Source organism: Engraulis encrasicolus, chromosome 19 (genome assembly GCF_034702125.1).
Source record: "Engraulis encrasicolus isolate BLACKSEA-1 chromosome 19, IST_EnEncr_1.0, whole genome shotgun sequence".
Classification (NCBI taxonomy): domain Eukaryota; kingdom Metazoa; phylum Chordata; class Actinopteri; order Clupeiformes; family Engraulidae; genus Engraulis; species Engraulis encrasicolus.
Window position 1 is genome coordinate 38285492 of NC_085875.1, and position 23365 is coordinate 38308856.

The window sequence follows — 23365 nt, forward strand, 5'->3', positions numbered from 1 at the left end:
CAACTCAACATTTCATTGAGCTGTTTACATTCTGTCCCCCTCAGAAAGTCAGTTCCCATTTGAACATTTTTAAGTTGTTCCTTTCAATTCAGTTTTCTTCTACCTTGTCATTTTGAATAGTTTTGAATAGTTGATAAATGTCACCCGAGAGGCCTTGGGTAAGTAACATCTTGGAGGTATTGGTGTGTCTAATTATACCCGATTGACTACATGCAGGAGGGAACTGCAGAGCCACTTCTCCCAAAGAATCAATGAAGTGGAGGCTCGATTCTCAGGTGATCAGGAGGCTGTCTCGGACCGCATTCAAGCAGACATTCATAACCTTGAGCAGCACTACCAAAGTGAACTTCAGGCGCTCTCTAAGCTTCAAGCAGAGGAAAAGAATAAATGGGAGTCAGACCTGGAAGCTGCGAGCAAAGATGCGGAAATGCAGCAGAAAGCCATCAAGGAAGCATTCCAACTGGAAAATAAGTTTCTTGTCGAGAAGCTTGCCAAAGAACATGAAGATCTTGAAGCGTTTTACAAGGAAGACATGGAGGCCATGAGAGTAAAGAATGAAGAGCTTGAAAAGGAACTGGAATACTTCATTAGTGTGGCCCAAAGCAAAGAGATTGAGCTGAGCCGACAACTGAATGAACTGCACGATCGACTGCAGGAGAACCTTGATTCCAAAGATGCCCTCCTCAGCCAATCGGACAAAAAGATTATCGAGATGGAGTTGCTTTTCAGACATGCAAAGAGTGATTTTGAGCAGCAGCGCATAGACCTGGAGGCCAGCCTCTCTGACCTGGAGTCACGCCACATCGAGGCACTCAACCTGGCAGAAAAGCAACTCGAGGAGAATAGGCAGCTTCTGGAAGAAAGGGATGGACTCAAGGCCAAGGTCCTGAAAGCGGAGCAGCTGCTTAGGCTGGCCGCCATAAACGTTGACATTGAGAGTTTGGAGCTGCAGTGCTCCCTGACAGAGCTGCAGGGAAAACTGAAGCAAGCCCAAACTGGGCCCTTCTGCAGCGAGCAGGCAGAGGCACGGCAAACAAATCTTGACCAATGTTCCAGAATTACTGGGAAGTGGTCGAAACTGAAAGTTGATGAAGTATGGGGTGCCTCTGATGATATTGTTTTTTTCAAATTGCGTCAAGATTCTCAAGGTTTTAAATATATAGAGGAAGAAGTATTGCGGGATCTTGCTGTGCCGATTCCAGAAGAGACTTCTGAAGAATTGGCCCTAGAAAGTTGTGCCGATGAATTGCACACCTCTGATGAGGGGAAAGAAGACAGAAATAAGGCCAATGACGCTCTACAAGCTCACCTCTCCGAGACTGGTGCAAATGCATGTGAGAAAAAAGATGCAGAGATTGTGAAATATACCTCTGCTGTAGTCTGCTGTACGGAAGAGGAAGATCCTAAAACTGGTCATGAAGCGGTACCAAAGGAAGAGCTAGAACAAGATGACATGGAAAGGATTTCTGAATATGAACATAGCGGTCTTATGGGTGTAGAGGCCCATGGTGTAGAAACTGATGAGATATGTGATGCGGCTATTAACACTGAACATTCCCACCTTTCAGAAGACATTATTGTAGAGGCCCATGGGAATGGAGATGAACTCAACGCTGTAGATGGACAGATCAAAGTTGATGAAGTAGATGAGGATGTATTTGACACTACAGGAGAGGTTGCAAATGCACAAAGAGAACTAAATAATTACACAAAATCAGATGCTCCCAAGGCTGAAGTTGAAGATGTTAATAGGGTTGCTTTAGATGCAGAAGTTGTGGTCACAATGCCTAGACACACAAAAGTGGGTGATTCGTGCACAGAAAATGTTGAGGATTCAAGGGCAGTGCCTAGAGGCATGGGTGGGGATTTTGAGGGCATCAGGGTTGATGAAGTTGTGGGAATAGACATAACAGGCACATGCATAAATGTTCACGATGAGGCATGTTCTGCTATCACTGGGGGAGATATTGCCAGCACAGAGGTAATTGTAGGGAGAGTAGAAAATGTTGATGTAACACACAAAGGTTTTGGGAAAGGAGACAATGAAAATCACACTTTTACGGTAGAGACTGAAGAAGTTGAAATGATCACATTAGAAACAGAATTTGAGGACATGTCTATCGAACTTGTAGATGAGGAATTGGCCGATACTGAGATACAGGCCTTGGACACTGATGCAATTACCATAAATGCAGAAAGACTGGCCGAGAAGGTCACAGCAATCTGGAATGTAGGAGGACGTGTTGGGCTAGATGATGCGGAAGACATTGAGCTTGCTACAGAGGAGGAACCATGTATTGATAAGGCAAATGAGGATGCCCTCGTGAAGAGGATTAAGGAGCTAGAATCGGAGGTGGAGAGCATGGCAAGTCTCAAGGAGGATTGTGCATTGACCGTGAGGGAACGCGATGCATGTGTGAAAGAATTGCTGAAATTGCAAGACCGTTTAGGGCAGTTTTATGATCAGAGTCATCTCCTTAGCAACCTAAGGGCACAATGCCAGGTTGCCACTGATGACAACAGCTCTTTAAAGCAACATGTCATCCAGCTCCAGCAGAGAATTGATGAGCTGGAGGTCACCTTGGAAGGTAATCGTGCTGATCTCGCTACTGGACAAGGTGTTCTCGGTGCAAGTTGTGACTTACAGCTTGAACTGTCCACCATGATTGAACAGGCTAAAGAGCTTGAGATCAAGGCACTGGAGCTCACAGATTTGCAGATTCGGTACGAGAAGTGCGTTTGTGAAAACGTTCGACTGGCTAGCCGCAACGAGAAACTGGAGACCAGGATGATCAGCTTGGAGAGCAAGATGCACATCATTCAGGACCTCCATGGCCAGCACTCTGCTCTCTTGGACGAGATTGAGCGAATGCGAGAGGAGAATTCCAATCTGAGCTCTCTGGTTCATACGCTGGTGAAGCAAAATGATTCTAAGTCTTTGGAGAATGAGCTCCGTGTCCTGCTGCAGGGACACACGGCTTCCTCTGGGAGCTCATCTGATTCCAACAATTTGGAATTGAGCCCTCAAATGGAGGCCGTTGCCGACCTGGAAGAGTGCTGCTCAGAGTTTGAGAGGCAGAATTCCAAGCTGCGGAGAGCACTTTCTGACCTGCAGGACAGGTCCTTCCAGATACGGGGTCGGATGCAGGTCCAGAGGTAACGTGACGGGACTAGTTCCTGAAACTGTGTCTTGAGTTACCCATGTGGATGCCCCGACCCATCCCACTGTCACCCATTGTTGTAAAGCTTTTGGAAACCCCTCTGTTTGCCTTTGTGTCATTTCTCCAAGGCGGTAGTTCTGTGACCTCTCACCCTCTGTATACTGGATCCCACACGTAGCATTCACAATCCCAGCCTGTCTCCCTGACACTAGTTTCACCTCCACATAAAACGTACATTGTCTCAAGCACCTGTACTTCCTGTGTGTCTGTTCGGTTATGCTATTCCTCTATAGACCCGGGGTGCTTTTCTCAAAAGCGTAGTTTCTGAACACTTAGCAACTTGGGTAGTTGGCAATGGGAATTTGCATTGCCAACAACATGGTTAGCAACTATGGTTTCGAGAAATGCACTACAGTATGCCTTGTGTACCTGCAAAACACATCATTTCTGTTTTATTGTAGGTCTAGGACAATTGTGATTACGAGGCTTGTGGCTGTTTCATGTGTTCGCCAGGGTTGCCAATTTTGCTCATTATAAGCAAAGAAGCCCAGTGGAGGGTTTTTTAGGCTTGTTCTTTTCAGGGTTTGGCTTGATATTTGCAGCTGCTCTGCCGGTAATTTGAATGTGTTAGGATGTTTGTAACTTAATGTTTCTGAGTGACAACTCAGTTTTTTTCACTCATCCTTACAAGTTAGCCTACAATAACATTAAGCCCCACACCATGTGTCTGCCTCGGTCACTTAAGTGGATTTTAGATACCACAAAGACGCTCACAAAGAGCAAAGTCTTCTCTGACAAGGCACACAACAGACGACCCACCCCACATTTTTTTCGTCAGTCGCTTCTTTTGGGCTTCTTTTCAGAATGCCAGTTGTTTATTTCTCTCACAAAATCTGGCAAAACTGGTGTTCGCAAATGTCAATGTTTGCTTTGGCTTTGTGTATCTCGCAGGCAGGTCCTGGTTGAAGGGTCTTGAATAAAAAATAACTTAAATCTTTTCTTTTGTCAGGAGTAAAGCAGGGCGCCTAGCCGAAGAGAATGTGGTATTAAGGCGCAAAATCTCATCCATAAAAGAAGAAGAAAATCGAGAGGACATGCTGTGAGACCCATTGCCTTTTTATTCATTTTATATGTACAAGTTGTCCCCTTTTATTTTTACTTTTTATTAATTATTAATCTTTGATTCACGTCTCTCGACAGCTTAAAACTAGATCAGTTCAGGAAGGAGAAGGTTTCTGCTCAAAAGGTGGCCGATTCACTAAAAAATCAGGTGCGTATTAAGCAAAACTGTATACCAACATCAATCCAGAATAAGTACACCATGCGCTGCTACTAACACAAAGCCCTTTGATTTTATCAATTGATTTTATCATAATCCTGGGATGGACATTGCTTTCTGGGCAACATGTTTAGATATTGCTTCAGTCAATGTTCCGTACTTGTTGAAATAAAGCAACTGCTTGGGGACCCTCCTTTTAATCCAGATCTCTGAGCTGCGTGCCCAAAGTCAGCAGCTGGAGCAGGAGAACAGGGCGCTGTCGCAGACCAACAGCCAGAACGTGGCGGATGTGGAGGAGCTGAGCGTGCAGCTGCGGGAGCTGATCCAGCAGAGCGAGAGGAGGGAAGCTGGACACCAGCACAGTGCCATGTCCCCCAGTGAACGCAACGAGGTAGGGTTTCTTTCACTGGTTGCTGCTGACACACAATGTGAGCCGCCGCTGTTGTCTGAAACAAGTGTCGCATTTCATTTTATTTTCCCCTTCATCACTACATATAAACGCTGACAACGTTGCATCTTTGAAAATCCTGTGATGCGGATCGGTTCAGCTGCATGGCAGTGACATTGAAAATCCCCCCCAGATCCTCGTCGTAGCTCATAAAGCCGAGTGGAATCTGGCGAGAGCCAGTTTAGATACAGTAGGCAGGAATTGGGAATGGTCATCTCACTCTCTGCAATACACAAAAGTGAACTTGTGTTATTATTATATTGTCATTGACCAGATGGTGGCGTGTGTGAGCTCCCTGGAGGAGGAGTTGAAGAAGGTCCAGAAGGAAAGTGCTGTTCTACAGCAAGAGAAGGCGTCGCTGTCTCAGCAGCTTTCCTCCTTGCATGGCCAGGTGAGTCACCACAGGTGGACCCAAAGGCGGGCTTGCTTGGCAGTTTCCCAGAGTGCAGGCGCGAGGGAACCGCATCATATGGAAACCCTGTCTCTGCAACTTTATATTGGCATATGATAAGAACTCTCTATTGGGGTAGCGTTTTGTTTTTTTTCCCTGGTCGGAGGGCGGGCTACCAGAGGAGGGGGTCACCCAAGCCTCAAATGATTGTAGAATCGAAACTCGCACCTCTCTGGGAGAGATGAGAGTGGTTTGAAGTCTACTGTCAGTCTCCATTAACATTATCAGATGCCATTACCAATCATTGTCTGAAAGTGTGTTTAATCTCTAAAGACCATTTGAGTGACCTCATTTCAGTGCCAGAGAAGTTTTTTTGTTTTTGTTGTACTCGGAAAGCGCTTTCAATTGATTACATTTACTCTGCATTGCTGCAAATTAAGTTAATCCAACAGATCTGTGTGTGTATTCAACTAAGGATGTGTAAGTGTAATTTAATGAGCTGTGACTGTAATTATTTTGTGTTTCGTAGCTGAATGAGGGAGGAGATGATGCCCGTACAGGCTCCAAAACTCAGAGACTGGAGGAGGAGAAGGCACTACTCAAGGAAGAGTTGGCTTGCTGTGTAGAAAAGGTATGCCGGACGTTGCCCGCCCCACATTCAGCCTTCCATGTACCATTGCTATGGACAAAGTGCATAGTAAAATATTGAGTAATTGCCGTAATGCCTCATGCCTGGTTTTTGCCACCACCATCTTCTACCATTGGTGACTTCAGCCATGGAGTGAGCGAGGGCGCGGCAGGGTGGGATTTGAACCTGCAGCCCTCTGTTGTAAAGTCCATCTCCTTAACCACTAGGCAACAGCTTCCCCACATAGTTGAGTTGGTTACCATGGTGTTGTGCTTGTGTTGTCAGGTGGCTAAGCACAGTTGACTTGGTTACCATGGTGTTGTGCTTGTGTCCTCAGGTGGCTAAGCTGGGCACAGTGGAAGAGCGGCTCAGCCAGCTGCAGCAGGAGAGGCAGGCTGCAGACAAGCAAGTTCAGACTCTCCGCAGCCAGCTCTCCAAAGCACAAGAGAAGGTGCGCTCACCATCAACCCTTCTCACTAACTCGTGTCACAAATTACTACCATTACTCAAGCCACATAGATGTTCCAGTCGATTCACCACACCATGCTCAGCACCCACTCACTGCAAAATATCAGCAAGCACATATAGCATTTTATATATCGTCACCTTCTTAAAATAATCGCCTAAGTCATTTTTTGGTCAAGTTCACGTTTTCGCCTAACTCATGTCCTCCCCCATTCTGAGGGAGTTTTTGTGTTCCCTGACAAACCTGGAAAAAAATGACTTAGGCGATTATTTTAAGAAGGTGACGATATTGAAATTTGTATAATAAAAAAAGATTTTGTTATTATCTAATTTCTAAAAGATTTTTGTCACATGTTCGAAAAGGAGTACCAAAAGTAGGCGCGTGTGTGCGTGCGTGCACGTGTGTACATGAGTACGTGCATATTGACTGTGTGTTTTGTGTGTGTGCAGCACCTGGCCCTGGAGAGCACCCTTCAGATGATGAACCTGCAGACCAGTCGCCTCAAGTCTGACCTGAGGGTCACCCAGCAGGAGAGGGACTCCCTCAAGCAGGACGTGCTCTCACTGCACCAGAAGCTCCAGAATGCCAACGACAAGGTACGCCATCTAAAGAAACACTACAGTATGCTGTCGTGCTCAAAATTATGTTTCCATTTTTTAAGGGGCGTTTGTGCCTTTATTGGTAGTGGGGAAAGTGAAGACTATGACGGGAAGAGAGTGGCTGTTTGCTTTTCTGGTGAAACGATTAATATTATGAGCTAAGAGCATGACAGCGTATCACGCCTCTCTCTCCCCGGCCCTGGTGTGACGGAGGGTTGTGTTGCAGGTCCATATTCTAAACTGACCGTCGTATACCCCTCTCTCTCTCCCCCCTCCTGGGGCGCTGGTGTTGCAGGTGCAGCTCCTGGAGGTGAGTCTGGCGGCGAGTGGTTTCCCGTCGCCTCAGCGTCAGCTGCTGAGCGGGGAGCTGCGGCGGCTCCTGGAGCAGGACCAGACACTGCTGCTGAACGAGAAGGAACGCCTGCAGAGGGAGCTGCAGCACACCAAGACCGAGCTGCACAAGACGCGCGACAAGGTTAGCACCCGGCAACCTGCACTGCTAGCACTCACTACACCGCATGCAGCATACCGCACACCCGCACCCTACACCCCACTCACAGAGGGAGCGGAAGCACATCAAGACCAAGCTGCACAAGACGCGCGACAAGGTTGGCACCGCGCGCCGCACACCCGCACCCAGCACACCACATCTTGCACAGCGCACCCCAACCGCACCTAGCACACACCACATCTTGCACAGCGCACCCCACCCGCACCCAGACCACAACTTGCCTCATCGCACCATTCCCTTGTAATTGCAGAGTCTGGAATGGGTAAAATTTAGAAACGATTACTGGTAGGAGGTGCTTGACCCTGTCCCCTGTGATACTGTGATTGCCCCCTTAATATTTTTTTCTGGTGGCAGGCCTTAGTGTGTGTGTAATATACAATAATGCATGCGTGTGCCCGTGCGTGTGCGTTGCTTGCAAAATGTATATATTTGTGTGTGTAATATATAAATGTATTTTTGTGTGTGTGTGTAGAGTCGTCAGCTGGAGGCGAGCGTGGTGAGCTTGAAGCAGCGTCAGCAACAGAGTCAGGTGGGGCTGCTGAAGGTGGTGGAGCAGGAGAAGGCCTCGCTCAGGAGGGAGCTGGATGCCCTGCGCAACCAGCTGCTCATCTCCACCACCAACAAGAAGGTCTCACTACTCCTCCCCCCCCCCTCCCTCCCCCCCCCCCCCCCCCCCCTCCCCCCCCCCCCCCATTTTTGCAGTGTCCACTCTCATATATACACAATGTTAAATTCATGATATATTGCGCAACCAGCTGCTCATCTCCACCAACATCAAGAAGGTCTCATTACGCTCTCTGATGTACACAATGGTGCATTCAGAATATATTATATTGGTCAACCAGCTGCTATATTCCAGTAACAAAAAGATGTCATTACTCTTTTATACATACAGTTACAGGGGGGGTGCTCATAGTGTTGTGAATATGTGACATGCTAAAGGATCTGAATATATGACTGACTGTTTCTGTTGTTTGTGCGTTTGTGTAGGCGTGTGACCACAGTGATGAGCATCGGCAGCTGGACACGCTGCGGCAGGAGAACGCAGCGCTGAAGACCAGACAGAGCCACCTAGAGGCACAGCTGTTTGAGGTGCAGCAGGAACACACACACACATACATACACACACACACACACACACACTTTTTATTGTTGTCTGTACATAAAGAACCTAAACAGCAAGGTCAAAAATGTGCTGTTTGAAGAATTGGTATCGAAAGGATCAATACAAAAATTGCGTCGAATCACAGTACCAAAAGAAAAACATAGATGTTGGTCTAGAGAGAAAGTAGTAATACAATAATTTTGAATTTAAAAATGTAAACACACAAACTGATAGAGACGCACACACAGACAGACAGACAGACACTGTAAACTGATCTTTGATCTTTGCTCATAGCTCATTTCCTGTGTGTGTTGTGGTTAGGCCCTACAGGTTCAGCTGGGTGGCATTCTACCTCAGTCTCCAGTGCGGTTGCCAGGGGAACGCAGAGGTCAGCACCGCGGTGATGACCATGGCCCCGACTTCAATATCCAGGTGAGACTTGCCGGCTCACACACGACATGGGACACGATTGACACAACCTGGTCTTAGGTGTGTGTGTGTGTGTGTCTGTGTGTGTCTGTGTGTGTGTGTGTCTGTCTGTCTCTGTGTGTGTGTGTTTGTCTGTCTGTGTGTGTCTGTGTCTGTGTGGGTGTGTGTGTGTGTGTGTGTCTGTGTGTGTCTGTGTGTGTCTGTGTGTGTTGCTGGGTGGATTTTTCTTCTTTCTCACCTTTTGGTGACACTTTTTAATCACGGTGAAGGCATTTATTCCTCAAAAGAAAGAAGTTTTCCTGCAAACTTGTTAAATAAATGAACAAGGTCTGAATAAATGAGCTAAAAGTCAGACAGCGCATTCTGTGCATCATCAGATTCACTCAGGAATTTAGGAAACGTGATGACGCACAGAGGCGAAACCCGTTGTTCGCTCTGAATAAATTAGTCAAGCAAGTGTGCCGTAAACTTCTTTCTTTTGAAGTATTGAACACTGCTGCGTTTACCAGCACCTAGAAGCTGTACATAGATCTTTGTGGGTGCATGAGTGTCACGCGTGGGCAATAAATGCAAAACTTCAACGTTTGTCAGAGGTGTAGGAGTAATTCTGTGTGTGCTTGTGTCAATTGGGTTCTTTCAGCGCTTGTGCGTGTGTGCATGTGTAAGTGTTCGGGGCTCATCAGTCTTACGTGGCTCTCATCGGCTCTCCATCACATCTGTCTGTTCTTCCTGTATTTGTTGATCATGACGTTGGTGAATGGGAAGGGTAGTGTATGCAGGGTCTACTGTACGTAGGTACACACTGTCAAGGTAGCCAAGTGAAGAACTTGGTTAAATGAGCCCAGAGTCTTCTTTTAAAGAGCAGTCTGCTGAGGGTCCAGAGGATGAGGCCATGAGCTCTGTCTCTGCTTTATATTTGGTATATATGGTGGCAAAAATGTAAACACTCTTTTTAAATCATTGTGAAACAGGTAATAGTGGTTGAAATTCTTGTCGATCATTTACACAGTATACATTTTTGGGACACCAAAGTATTTCTTGTATACTGTATCGGGTGCCTGAAATTCTTTAAGTCATTGTGAAGGAGGTGTTTCTTAAAACTGAATTTAATTTTCATATATCTGTAGTATATGGGACACCCTGTGTATACACTATATCATAAATCTTTGTCATTCAGTGATGTTTCAAGTCACGCTCTAGGGTTAACCCACATCCAGCTGTTTGGATGAACCACACTGTTGCACCAATAATATTATGGACTGGGTGTCCATGTACTAACACCAACCCAACCCATCACCTCACCTTTCAAGGCCAACATTCAACACTATTTTCTCTCCACCACACTTTCTCCATTGTGTCCATGCCCCATCAGTGACATCGAATGGTGTGTGGTGTGTGGTGTGTGGTGTGTAGTAGGGATGCAAACGATTAATCGATTAATCGACTTTAATCGATCAATGCGTTAATCGATTAAAAAACATTAATCGCAATTAATCGACAATTCAACTGACAAGAGACCCAGGTGAAATGGGTATGTGAAGAGTGTTTGTGAAGAGGGGTGTGAATAGTGGGAATATTTACATCATATTTGGATTACAGAATTGAAATAGAATTAATTTAAATGTGGTATTTCATCTCAATATTTAATGAAAATGTTTAGATTTTTTAGATTTTTCATTGAGATTGCGGGGGGAAAACGCCACTTATCAATTAACCGTAAGTCGATCAATAAGGCTATCAACTAATGATTAATGAATTAATCGATAATTTGCATCCCTAGTTGTGTGTGTGTGTGTGTGTGTGTGTGTGTGTGGTGTGTGGATCACAGAAGGATTTCTTCCTTTTGATTTTGTCCGTAAGGCCAACCATCCTCACCCTATCAATTCAGTCGCTGACAATGATTCAATTTATGTTGCCAATCAATATGTAAACTAGAGTCAAGTGAAAGTTATTTCGGTAACACTTTGTTTTAGGGTTTACATATTAGCCAGTAATACATGGCTAACTGTATAAGTAAGTTATGTTATGTATTCACAACTTTCTTGTTCACTGCCAATAAGGCCCTTGTTATATAATCATAATAAGGCCCTACTTGGCCCTTACCAAATGTCTAATTCACTTATACAGACAGTCATTGTAGGCATGAGTTAGTGGCCAACATGTGGACACTATTCGAAAGGGCTGCCATTTATTCATATCATAATCACACATTTAAAGTGACACTCTACCCCCAGGTGGAATGAAGTCACTCCCCGCAGTCCATAGAGTTGGATAAGTGAGTTGAAGCATTTTACAGGCAACGCAACCACTTTTCTGAATCTTGCAGCATGGCATCATGACTTCGTCATTACCGTTCTGGTAACAGCAAATTTATAAAAGGGGCCATGTCTAAACCAGGTTAAAACACACATGCACACACGCACACAAAAGGGCGTGAGGATGGATGACATGTCAGGTCTGTTGCCCTCTGTTCGTATGCATGAGTGTGTCTGCTGTGTCATGTTGCTTCCTAGGGTGGGTGGCTTGTCTGGCTGCTTTTGCTCTTGCTTCCTGTTGTCCCTTACAAAAAAAACTAAAATATTTGCTACAAGTTCGCACTAAACATGTGGCTAATGTGTGGCAAATGGTTTAGTTTTCTACAATATGTTGCCAGAGTCAGTCACTAATGGCAAAGTTGTGGCAATATTGGCAAAGCGTGATTTCCAGAAGCCTTGATTCCTTTTTTTGTAAGGGTTTCAGTGCATGTTGCTGAGTGTCTTTGCGAGCGCTTCAGCTGTGGGCTGAGTGTGTGTATGTGCTTTTACGTGTAGGGTGGCGTGATGGCCGAGCCTCGAGGGGGTCACGGAGAGAGCTACAGGAGGAGTGGAGGACTCTGATGGCACCTCATGTGGACTAGCAGCTCTTCTAAAGAACACACACACACACACACACACACACACACACACACACACACACACACACACACACACACACACACACACACCAATGCGCATAACTGAGCTTCAAACTTTGTGTGGATTGGAGATTGGGGGATGTATTACCATGTAATGACAACATGCTACCAGAAGGTGGCAATATGACAGCCCTTTTACTTCTCCTGTTTGTCGTTTATGAAGAACTGCAAACTAGAGAGAAGTCAATGTACTATGTTCGTTGCCATAGCAACATGGCTATCTGCTGCTTTTAAATTCTTTTTAAAATGTTTCACCGGAGGGAGAAATGTGTTTTTGTGTGTTGTTGTATTGAATGTATGAATTGCTGAAATCTTGTTATCTGTCACAATCCAATATTATTATGGTACATGTGCAAGGTTTATACGTGGCTTAACAGGGTACTTGTTGATTGTAAGCGACTGTGTCTGTACTGTAGCACACTTTTGCATCTCGGAGGAAGAAAAAAAACGGAGAAAAATCTCCTAGATGCAATTGTTCGAGCACTGATTAACCCACAGAGTTGGATGTTTGTGAATGCACTTGTTGTTTTGTTTTTATGTCTTTAGTTCCTGTTGTTTTTATGTCTTTAGTTCCTGTAGTTTGTATGTGTTCGTTTTATATCTCTGTTCAACATTGTGTCTTTAGTTAGTTTGCATTTTGGTGATTACCTTACTAGCACGTTGTTTTGAGTCTTCAGATGATCCCTCCTTATGTTCACTGCAGGTTCTTGTAATACATTTTGGTTTCACATTTGATCCCATAGAAATAGGCTGGTGCACTTGGATAAAAGGTGGGGGAGGTCTGTTTCTTTGTGAACCTAACCCATCTCCATTATGACTGACGTGTGTGTCCATTACCTTATCATGTTTGTTTTTATTTATTTAAGCTTTTCCCCCCATACGCCCGTTTAATTTATTCATTTCATGTTTATGTGTAGAGTATTTTAAACATATCTTAATTTTATTTTTTTAATAATTATTTATTTTGTTTTTATTATTGTTTCAGTTCACCCTTTTTGTTATTTATAGAGTATGTGCAGTGTGTTTACGAGTTTTTACCTTTGACCATCATGACCAAATAAAGTGTCACCTCCAGTATCTGAGCTACACATACTGTATTCATTTTACACTTAGGTGTGTGCGTGCGTGTTGTGCGCACGTCTGTGCGGGAAGGAGGGAGAGTGAGTGTATGGATCATTGATGCATTTGTGACTATTTTTGGAATGAACTATTAAGAAGTGCGGTGTAGTCTGCTAGCTCTAGTTCCAGTAGGCTGCCCATAGCCCTTCCGAATGATTTAGCACTAGCAACTTCTACCAAAATGGTAATGGTGCCGCCCTTGTAACCCTGGATTATAAGGTGGATAGCTCATTGTGATCAGTTTTAATATACCATCGTTCAAACAACAACAGACCGTGCCGTGCCCTGCCGTGGCCATCTGGTGGGGCAACCTCCCCCCCCAAAAAAAATAAAAATAAAAAAAATAATAATAAATGTATAAACAACAACAGACTACAACTAGATGTTTTTGTTTTGGGGGAGATTGTCATGGTACATTGGTCTCCTGGTCTCATTATATGAGGAATCCTTTTGCTGTTGTGAGTTTGACTTCCATTTCCCCAGGGAACTTGATAAGGTACTCCCTGTGCTGCAACGTTTTGCTCCAGCTCTATTTTTGATTGGTCGAAACGTGAAACGTTCTGCAATGTTTTAGAATATCTCATGCATCTCGAGCACGGGGACTGATTTCACCCGTGTCATCAGACCCCTTTTTTTTGACAACATTCTAAAGCGGCTGGTATCCATGTGCATGTGTGTGCATCTTGGCTGCCTCTTGTGAGGGAACTGAAGTGAGTGTGTGTCTGTCTGTGTGTGTGTCTGTGTGTGTCAGGACGAGCAAGAACGTAAGATGCTGAAGATGGAGGACAGGATGAGGGAGGTGGAGCTGATGCTGAAGAACGTGAAGATGCTGCTACAGACCAAAGTCTCTCAGCTCAAAGACCAGGTGATGATGCACACACACACACACAGTTTTTACTTTTTCACACAGAATAATGTAGGGTTGAATGGCATTTTTTTCCTAACACATAAAATAAAGACGTAACTACATTTGATGTTGACTTGGGTTACCTTTGTTTTCTATTTGAATTGGAATTCGAAAGAATGAAAGAAATGCAAAGGGTGTAAATACTTCTTTTGCAGTACAGTACATGTATCTGTGCATCATACTTTGGTCATACAGAACAGAAATGCAGATTGGACCTGTGGTATTAACTTTTTGCCTCTGTGTGTGTGTGTGTGTGTGTGTGTGTTTGCAGTTGCACAAGAACAACAAGGCTGACGACGCGATCAAGGACCTGTGCAGGGAGAACGCCCAGCTGATGGCAGCACTGCAGCAGAGCGAGCAGCGTCACAAGATGGCCGACAAGAAGAACTTCCTGCTGGAGGAGAAGATCTCCAGCCTCAACAAGATCGTCCGCGAACTCGGACCCTCCCCGCTCTCGCCCATTCCCTACACGTTCACCCCCCGCTCCTGACCTCCTCTCTCTTGCTAGCAGGAAGTCTATGTGTGAATTGAAGAATTCCAGCCTCTAGTCTACTCGCCCGTTCCCTACTGTACAAAGTCACCCACTCCTGACCAATCCAGACGAAGGCTGTTCCCCTAATGTACCTAAGCGAATGTACCTCTTGAACTCCAAAGGGGGGAAGGGTTTGGTTTGACACCACATAAGCCCATTGATGGAAAATTGAGATCTAATGCTACCTAACTTGCAGACGTGTCAATCCCGACGTTAGATAGGAAGAAATTTTGGCCTGTTTCTCCTCTTGCCTGTGTGCTCCACACAGCTTGTTTCATGACTTGCCTATCTACCTATAGTATATTACTATTTCAGGACATTAGATGGCTCAGATTCAGAGTATGGTTCGTCTCTTCTTTCTGAAGTCTGGACGGACACTTGTTTACTTATGCTGCAACGCAGCAATCTTCTCCAAAGGTTGAATTAAGTGGTCAATAATTGGACTGTACAATTTCTATTTGCATTTGTAAAACTTTATGATGTTATTTTCCCCAATCCCATGTTTTAATGCCGTTAAGTGAAACAGGGAATATCCTTCCATGAAGTTAATTTACCATTATGAGCTTCCTTTATTAAGAAACTGAATGGTCATGCGAACATGTACGGTAACAAGATGGTGGTGAGATTACTGAGGACCAGGTGCACTTTTCTATTCATGGGCAGTAAATGTCCAGTTTTGTGTGTGTGCGTGTGCGTGTGCGTGTGCGTGTGTGTGTGTGTGTGTGTGTGTGTGTGTGTGTGTGTGTGTGTGTGTGTGTGTGTGTGTGTGTGTGTGTGTGTGTGTGTGTGTGTGTTTGGATGGGCAACAAGTCCATGGCAGGTCATTTGCGTGTTATTTACTTCACATAATGTATGAGGGAGTCAATGCGAAGCTGTCATTATGCGAATGTACTAAATACTGTATGTTAAGAGACATAGTATGTTTGTGTTACTATTTATGAGTAAAAGACACTGCACATCCGATTGCAGGTAATGTGCAATTGGACAGTAAAGTGATGTGTGATGTGTTGAAGCGAACGTGTGTGTGCGTGCGTGCGTGCGCGTGCATGTTTTCTTAGGGCCAATAGAGAGCTTCAGGAGAAGCAGCTGTGATGAGTATAGTCGTAGTGGGAGACAGAGTTGTGCACAGCAGCCGCATTTAAGATCTTGAATGCCCCTATTTTATTGTCAATATATTCTTGTAGCATATTTCTCACTGGGTCAATAAAAGCCAGGGTATTACTGAAGACAAAAGAAGTATATTTTCGATATATGCATGTTTGTATGTATGGAAACATATCAGTGTTTAACTTAATAGTTTTGGGCTGCTATACTGTTATGAAGTGTTTTTGGGACCACTTCAAGACCCATGTGCGGAAAATAAACTTTTTTTAAGAAGTCAAATTGTCTGCCTCTGCATCGTGTCATGTGACATGTGACTTGAGTACTGTATGTGACTTCTGGCCACTCTCCAGTAGCACAGTGTGGAAGAAGAGTCACGTCAGAGCTGGACTGGTCATTTGGTTGACAGGGAATTTTCCCAGTGGGCACAGTCCCCAGGCGCCAACATTTGTTTTTTTTTTTTTGGTTTTTTTTTTTTTTTTTTTCTAAGGAACTGGCACACAGTTTTTAGAGGTGGTGGTCCATTGTTTCATCTTCGAAATAGACAGTGGACTGAATCAAGGAATCTGGAGACTGGAGCCAGGAGTCTGTGACTATGGATGATCTCAGGCATGAATGGGGTATGAAATGCGCAGCTTGGCAATTGGCCAACCATATGGACCACATAGGCTACTACACCTGTTTTCAGGACAACTGATAACGATGCTGCCTCCGGTTCCCACACTTAGTTGTAAGCCAGCCAACATGTTCACAAAAATGCAAAAAAAAATATGAGAATCAGGTTTGATTCACAATGAAAAGCAAGTGAAATGTTTCAATGTGCAACCATAGATTTTGACGGTATGCTGCCCATAGGGTTACACTGTAGAATCCTCGCCGTGGGGAGCGAAAATGGCGTCCATGATTCGAGTTGGCCAGACTCTCTCTATATGCAGCTCTGGTCCACAGAGCGTTCGTTCCCCACGCTCCCATTAATGAGCATTATCAGATATAAAAAATAAGATATAAATAATAGGCCTAGTGCAGGGCTGGGTCAGGAGAAAAAAACAGCATTGTTTTACTCGGAGAAACAGAGGATTTGGGACATACATGGATATAAACTCCCTCTTATGGAATATAAAGGTCAGAATTAATAACCGGAAAGCAGCAGGTTTCTCTGTGTTGTGTGAGGTAAACATATTTTTCCCCCTTCGACTTTTGTTAACAATTACTTTTGAAAGAAATAGTCATGATGATGGCATGCTCTCAAAAACTCCTGTCCGCACTTTGAAAACGAATGAAGTTAGGTTTCTGTCATAACTTGAAATTAGCTTGTCAAATCTTAATTGCCACCTGTAAGTATGCTATATTGTGAAAACACACAGTTGAGGACGATATTATTAGCCCCCCTCCTGAAATTAGACATATCTCTTCATTGATCATTGAGAATGATCATTATTAATAAATGTATGTTATTCTGGAAACGAATACACCATGGAGATAGTATCCAATAAGTTAAATTTGGACTTTTCCATTTTCACAATGAGTTTAAACAAAAAAGTGTAAAAATGGCAAGGACAAAATGATTAGCCCCCTTTTCATTAATAGTCAATACAGTGCCATTTATGAACAAAAACTGACACCAGGCACTTTGATTAGTTGTTAACTATGTTGGCACATGTCCTACCGGGGATTTTGGTCCATTTTTTTTCATTGCAAATAGTTAAGCTGGTCCAAATTGCATGGATGTTGAGGATGGACATTCATTTTCAGCACTCTTCAAATACTATCTGAAGGATTGAGGTCTGAACCACTCCATGACCATGGTTTTAGTATCCTTGGAGAACATTTGAACTATTTTGGATGCAAGTTTTGGGTTATTATCTTATTGAAAGATCCAGTGAAGATCTTAACTCCCTCTATGAGCATATTTTTTACAAGGTCACTTTCCACATTCTATCATAATTTTCAGTTTTTATGGTGCCGTACACCCAAACAAGGTTTCCTGTGGCTGAGGCTGCCACAGAATGATGCATCCATCACCATGTTTAATTGTGGAAACCATCTTATAACGATTCAAGGCCTATCCCTTTCTTCACCTGACAGAAGCAGAATTCATGCATCAAAGCATGTGCAATTGAATATCATCAGATGAAAGCAGAGACGTTCAAAACTCATTTTTGACTTTCAAATGTTCACAGGTAAAGCTCAATAACACTCTGATATGCACTGCCTTTAGTAAAGGGGTTCTTCTGTGATGATGGCCCCAAAGCCCAATATGATGACAAGCCCTAACAACTGTCTTTCTTGGGGGGGGGAACCTCCAGGTGAGGCCAGGTCAATAACAATCATCTAGGCAGGTGTCCAATGCTCAGGGATTAAAGTTTTCTGTCGCTATGACGGATTTCCGTCAACTGGATTTTCGTTTGGACGGATTTCCGTCCTTATAATTCATGTCAATTAATTTACAATGTTTACTTTCCAACTGAACTCAAATCGAGAGCACTCCTGGTCATGAGAAGTGGAGGAGAGGTCTGTTTGGTGTAAGGATTTAGTTGTACACTCCACCACCGGTGGTGTCATACAACAGATTCACTCAGTAGTTTTGAGTCACCCCCTGTTCTTCCGTGTTCCAAAAAAATAATAAAAATAGGACCTACACGAGCGGTCAACAATTCGGTTGCTGCGCAGCGCGAGAGATTAAAAAAACAAATGGCCAACATTGTTGCTGATGGCAGAAAAGAAAATAAGTGTAATACTATGTCTTTAAAGTGCAATGACGATCATTAAACGAGTTGGACTGGTATTCCAATATGGGCTAATAATGCATATGCAGGGAAAGCAATGCTGGAAGAAGGTAGGACACATATGTTTCCATTATCATCGCACCTGCCGTGGCGGATAGTTAGAAAAAAAAAGAATAGTTTACTTCGACTGCGCATGATGTCCTTTTCATGAAGGGTTTTCATTTTAAGCATTGTGACTTTTACTAACATTACTCATAGGTAGCCCCAACGGGACGGCTATCATTGGCAGCTAGCTAGGATATACCATGCGTAATACCATGCGTTTCATCCTAAAAGTTTAGCGCGTTTGACTGGCTACGTGTAGAACTAGCTCTAGTTGTCTTTCTGACAACGGATAATTTACAGTCTCATCTGTAATCATAGTATATTAACTTTGTTGTTGCCGATATATATTTAAGAAATAAGTTAAAAATGGGTTGCATTTTACAGGGGTCACAGTCACAGAGGCTATCCCTGGCAGAGCCAATATTTTATGCCACGTCTTGCCAAGCAGTGTTCTGATGGGTGGACTCATGGTCAATAAATGCCGTTTCGGTGTTTGTTTCACTTTCAAGGCTTGTTGTAGGCTGTGTGATGCTATTTTTGCTATCTGGAATAGTGTGCAGCAACAGTTGTGTGTGTGCTTGTTTTTGAGTGGCTCAACGTCTGTGCCCATCTTCTCGGACTATACGTTATTTTCGCGCTCAGGACTGATAGGTGGGTGATTTGTCCTGATTCGAGTGGAAAGTTGCGCGACAAGCTTGGGAAAGTGTGTTACTTTTGTTAAACAATAGACGTAGGCCTATGTTTGTGACTGTGTCTTGTCTGCTTGCGTTGTGTCAGCTTGTGAGAACACGAGTGGGTGTAGGAATCGGGGACGTTTTTAAATAAAATAAAATAATGGTAAGCGTGTCTGGCAACGCACATCGAGAAGCCACAGGTTTTCAAAACGGTAGAACACAAGAGGTAGACTGCCGCACCCTGTTTGTAAACGTCAACAAGTTATTTGTAACAGGATGAATAGTGAAAAACATACGAAATAACCCAACAACTAGTTTTCTCCCTCTGTTTGCTATGACCAGTGCATTATTTTTTAAATGTCAGAAATGTCGGCGGCGGCGCACGTAGGTTGCAGCAGCCCCTTGCTTTCCCAACTTTCAGTGTTTATTTGTGTTAAAATGTGTCTTTCGGAATGTCTATCGTCGGAAAATATGTCGGAACGCACGTACAGTCGGCAACAGCTGTTGCAGATAAGAATGGACAACTTAAGCAATGTATTGGATGTACCAATGAAGACCCTGGAAGAACTAGGAATTCTCCGGCGGCATAGGACTACATCGGACCCGTCTGCCTTGCTATGCCGACGCCGAAGAATTAGGAAAAGGGGCAAACGAGGTGGCGTCGAGACACGGCTTGCAGCCAACCCAACTCGTCCAGCAATACCATCAATTCTCTTGGCAAACGTCAGATCTCTGGACAATAAGATGGATGACATACGGCTACTAAGATCAGCGAACAAAACCGTGAGGAACTGCTGCGTTACGGTGTTTACCGAATCATGGCTGAACGACGGCATACCCGATTCGGCTTTACATCTGGAACAACTAACGTGCCACCGAGCGGACAGAGCCCTTGCAGAGAAAAAACGAGGAGGAGGAATATGTGTCTACACACATGATGCTTGGTGCAATAATGCTACGGTAGTACAGAGGCACTGCTCTCCACGAGTGGAGTTCATGATTATCAAGTGCCGACCCTTCTATCTACCCAGAGAAATCTCCGCTATCCTATTAGTCGCCGTCTACCTCCCACCCAGCAACAACAAATGGCGTCAAAAGCGAGGCACTGAACGAGCTGCATCGGGGCATCAGTGAACAACAAGATGCACACCCAGATGCCTTCACAGTGGTACTAGGAGATTTCAACCACGGAAATCTCAAAACAGTACTTCCAAAATTTCATCAACATGTCAACTTCCCAACAAGAGGACAAAACACCCTGGACCTCGTTTACACAAATCAGAAGAGAGCATACAAGGCAAAGCCCATCCCCCACATTGGATCATCAGACCACACGACAATTCTGCTACTGCCAGCTTACAGACAAAAGGCAAAACTCACCAAACCAGTTCTGAAGGAGGTGAGAAAATGGCCTGAGGGAGCCATCTCACGACTTCAGGACTGCTTTGAAACCACAGACTGGGACATTTTCAAAACAACTGCCACCCACAGCAATCACATTGACATTGAGGAGTACACAGACACCGTGACCTCCTACATCACAAAATGCATCGATGATGTTACAGAAATAAAACACATCACTACCAGGGCCAACCAGAAGCCATGGTTCACAGGAGACGTTCACCGACTGCTGAGGGCCAGAGACAAAGCCTTCAGAGCAGGAGACGTAGCTGGCCTAAAGACAGCAAGGGCTAACCTGTCCCAGGGCATCAGGAAAGCAAAAAAGGAATACTCAGACAAAATAACAACACACTTCAAAGACAGCAGAGATGCACAGAGCCTGTGGCAGGGCATACAGGCCATCACGGACTATAAGCCTGCACCACGAAGCTGTGACAACAACACCTCTCTGCTAAACGATCTGAATAGTTTCTTTGCCCGCTTTGAAGCACAAAATGACACTCACCCACAGAAAACTCCCCCTCCCCCCATGATCAACCCCTTTACCTGTCCTCTGCCAGTGTTAAGAGGACACTGGCCACCATCAACCCACGCAAAGCAGCTGGCCCAGACAACATACCAGGCCGAGTGTTGAAGGATTGTGCAGAAGAGCTGAAGGATGTCTTCACAGACATCTTTAACATCTCTCTGGAGCAAGCAGTCATCCCATCACTTTTCAAAGCTGCTACCATCATACCTGTGCCGAAGAAATCATCACCATCATGCTTCAATGACTACCGTCCTGTAGCACTGACGCCCATAATCATGAAGTGCTTCGAACGGCTAGTCCTGTCACACATCAAAGCCACCCTACCCCCCACCCTAGACCCCTACCAGTTCGCATACCGAGCCAAGCGATCCACGGAGGATGCAATTTGCTCTGCCCTCCATCCAGCCCTCACCCACTTGGACAATAAAGACTCATATGTGAGAATGCTGTTCATTGACTTCAGTTCAGCATTCAATACCATAATACCACAACAACTCATCAGAAAACTGGACAAACTAGGTTTCAGCACCTCCCTCTGCAACTGGCTGCTGGACTTCCTGATGCAAAGACCACAAGCAGTACCAAGGGCGATGAGACTCACTACAGAGAAGAAGTAGACCTGCTGGCCAGATGGTGCAAAGACAACAACCTCCTGCTGAATGTCAACAAGACCAAGGAGATTGTTGTCAACTTCCAAAGGGTCCAAAAACAACTGCCACCACTGACCATCGACGGCGATGCTGTGGAGAGAGTGAGCAGCACCAAGTTCCTTGGAGTGCACATCAGCGACGACCTCTCTTGGACCACCAACACTACATCACTGGCGAAGAAGGCCCATCAGCGTCTCTACTTCCTGCGCAAACTAAAGAAGGCAAGTGCTACACCCTCCATCATGACAACATTCTACAGAGGAACCATAGAGAGCGTCGTGTCCAACTGCATCACAGTGTGGGGAGGAAGCTGCACGGAGAAAAACAGGAAGACACTCCAGCGTGTTGTGAACACAGCGAAGAAGATCATTGGAGTACCACTCCCCTCCCTGCAGGACATTTACACCACACGCCTCACCCGGAAAGCACTGATGATCATCAAAGACACAAGCCACCCTGCACACAAACTGTTCAGCCTCCTGCCCTCTGGAAAGAGGTACAGGCGCCTCCGTTCCCGTACCACCCGGCTGGCGAGCAGCACAATGCACCAAGCGATCAAGATGCTGAACACTCAACCCACTCTCCCTCCACTGTCAGCCTCTAGCCAGCAAGGCCACTGACAATCCCCCACCCCCCCCCACTGTCAGCCTCTAGCCAGCAAGGCCACTGACAACCCCCCCTCCCCATCCCCCACCACCATATCTGCGACTGAACATTCCACCTGCACTACTATACTTGTGACTGAACTTTCAACCTGCACTAACTCAAAACATGCACACACACACACACACACACACACACACACACAAGCACACTGCACTTTCTGCACTAAACCCAACATACACACACTGACACACACACACACACACACACACACACACACACACACACACACACACACACACACACACACACAGACACACGAACACACACACAAGACGCACACCGCACCTTCTACCTGCACTAAACACATACACACACACACACACACACACACACACACACACACACACACACACACACACACACACACACACACACACACTGCTGCTGGTGTACTTGACAGACCTTTTTATATTTATTTTCTTCAAAATGCTACTATTACCATGTCAGAACGCTATAAAGGACTTTTTTTAGGAAAAGCACAAAAACACAACAAATACCTCTTAATGTATGTCCTCTACAAGTCTTCTGTTGTCCAGTCTTGCACTTTAAATGTCTGTATGAGCACTGTCTATGTCCATACTGTCTTAAGTCCATGTATAAGTACTGTCTATGTCTATACTGTCTATGTCCTTACCTTAATTAGTCTATGTCTGTATGGGAAAGCAAGAAATGTAATTTCAAATTCTTTGTATGACCAGTGCATGTAAAGAAATTGACAATAAAACCTACTTGACTTGACTTGACTTGAAATACAACTGCAAGCAATGCGCACCAGTGCTTTCACCAGAACAGTGTTTGCCCATTCTGATGGGAAAGACAAAATATAGCCTACTACTACTAAAAAAAAAGAAAATGGGATCACTGTATCAACGCATTGCAATTCCAAGTCAATATTCTGTGATATCAGCTAGACCATTTTGAAGCAACACTCATTGTGAATCCATTCTGCATAATGTTGTGAACAATTCATAAACAATGGGTAGAA

The 23365-nt window shown here is 44.6% G+C and overlaps 1 protein-coding gene across 2 annotated transcripts in view; it reads left to right on the forward strand.

The window, feature by feature from the left end:
- nin (ninein (GSK3B interacting protein)) overlaps positions 1 to 15170 on the forward strand; it is a 47220-nt gene extending 32050 nt beyond the window's left edge. Inside the window, exons 18-31 of one of the 2 annotated variants that reach the window (XM_063184324.1) lie at positions 217 to 3156; positions 4171 to 4260; positions 4362 to 4431; positions 4646 to 4831; positions 5163 to 5279; positions 5809 to 5910; positions 6245 to 6358; positions 6823 to 6969; positions 7268 to 7447; positions 7956 to 8111; positions 8474 to 8575; positions 8910 to 9020; positions 13841 to 13954; positions 14268 to 15170. In XM_063184324.1, coding sequence (XP_063040394.1) covers positions 217 to 3156; positions 4171 to 4260; positions 4362 to 4431; positions 4646 to 4831; positions 5163 to 5279; positions 5809 to 5910; positions 6245 to 6358; positions 6823 to 6969; positions 7268 to 7447; positions 7956 to 8111; positions 8474 to 8575; positions 8910 to 9020; positions 13841 to 13954; positions 14268 to 14486 — 4648 coding nt within the window. In that variant the 3' untranslated portion in view covers positions 14487 to 15170. Of the gene's footprint in view, positions 1 to 216; positions 3157 to 4170; positions 4261 to 4361; positions 4432 to 4645; positions 4832 to 5162; positions 5280 to 5808; positions 5911 to 6244; positions 6359 to 6822; positions 6970 to 7267; positions 7448 to 7955; positions 8112 to 8473; positions 8576 to 8909; positions 9021 to 11827; positions 13053 to 13840; positions 13955 to 14267 lie in introns of those variants that run through there. The other variant, XM_063184323.1, reaches the window with a different exon arrangement.
- The last annotated feature ends 8195 nt before the right edge of the window (positions 15171 to 23365 follow it).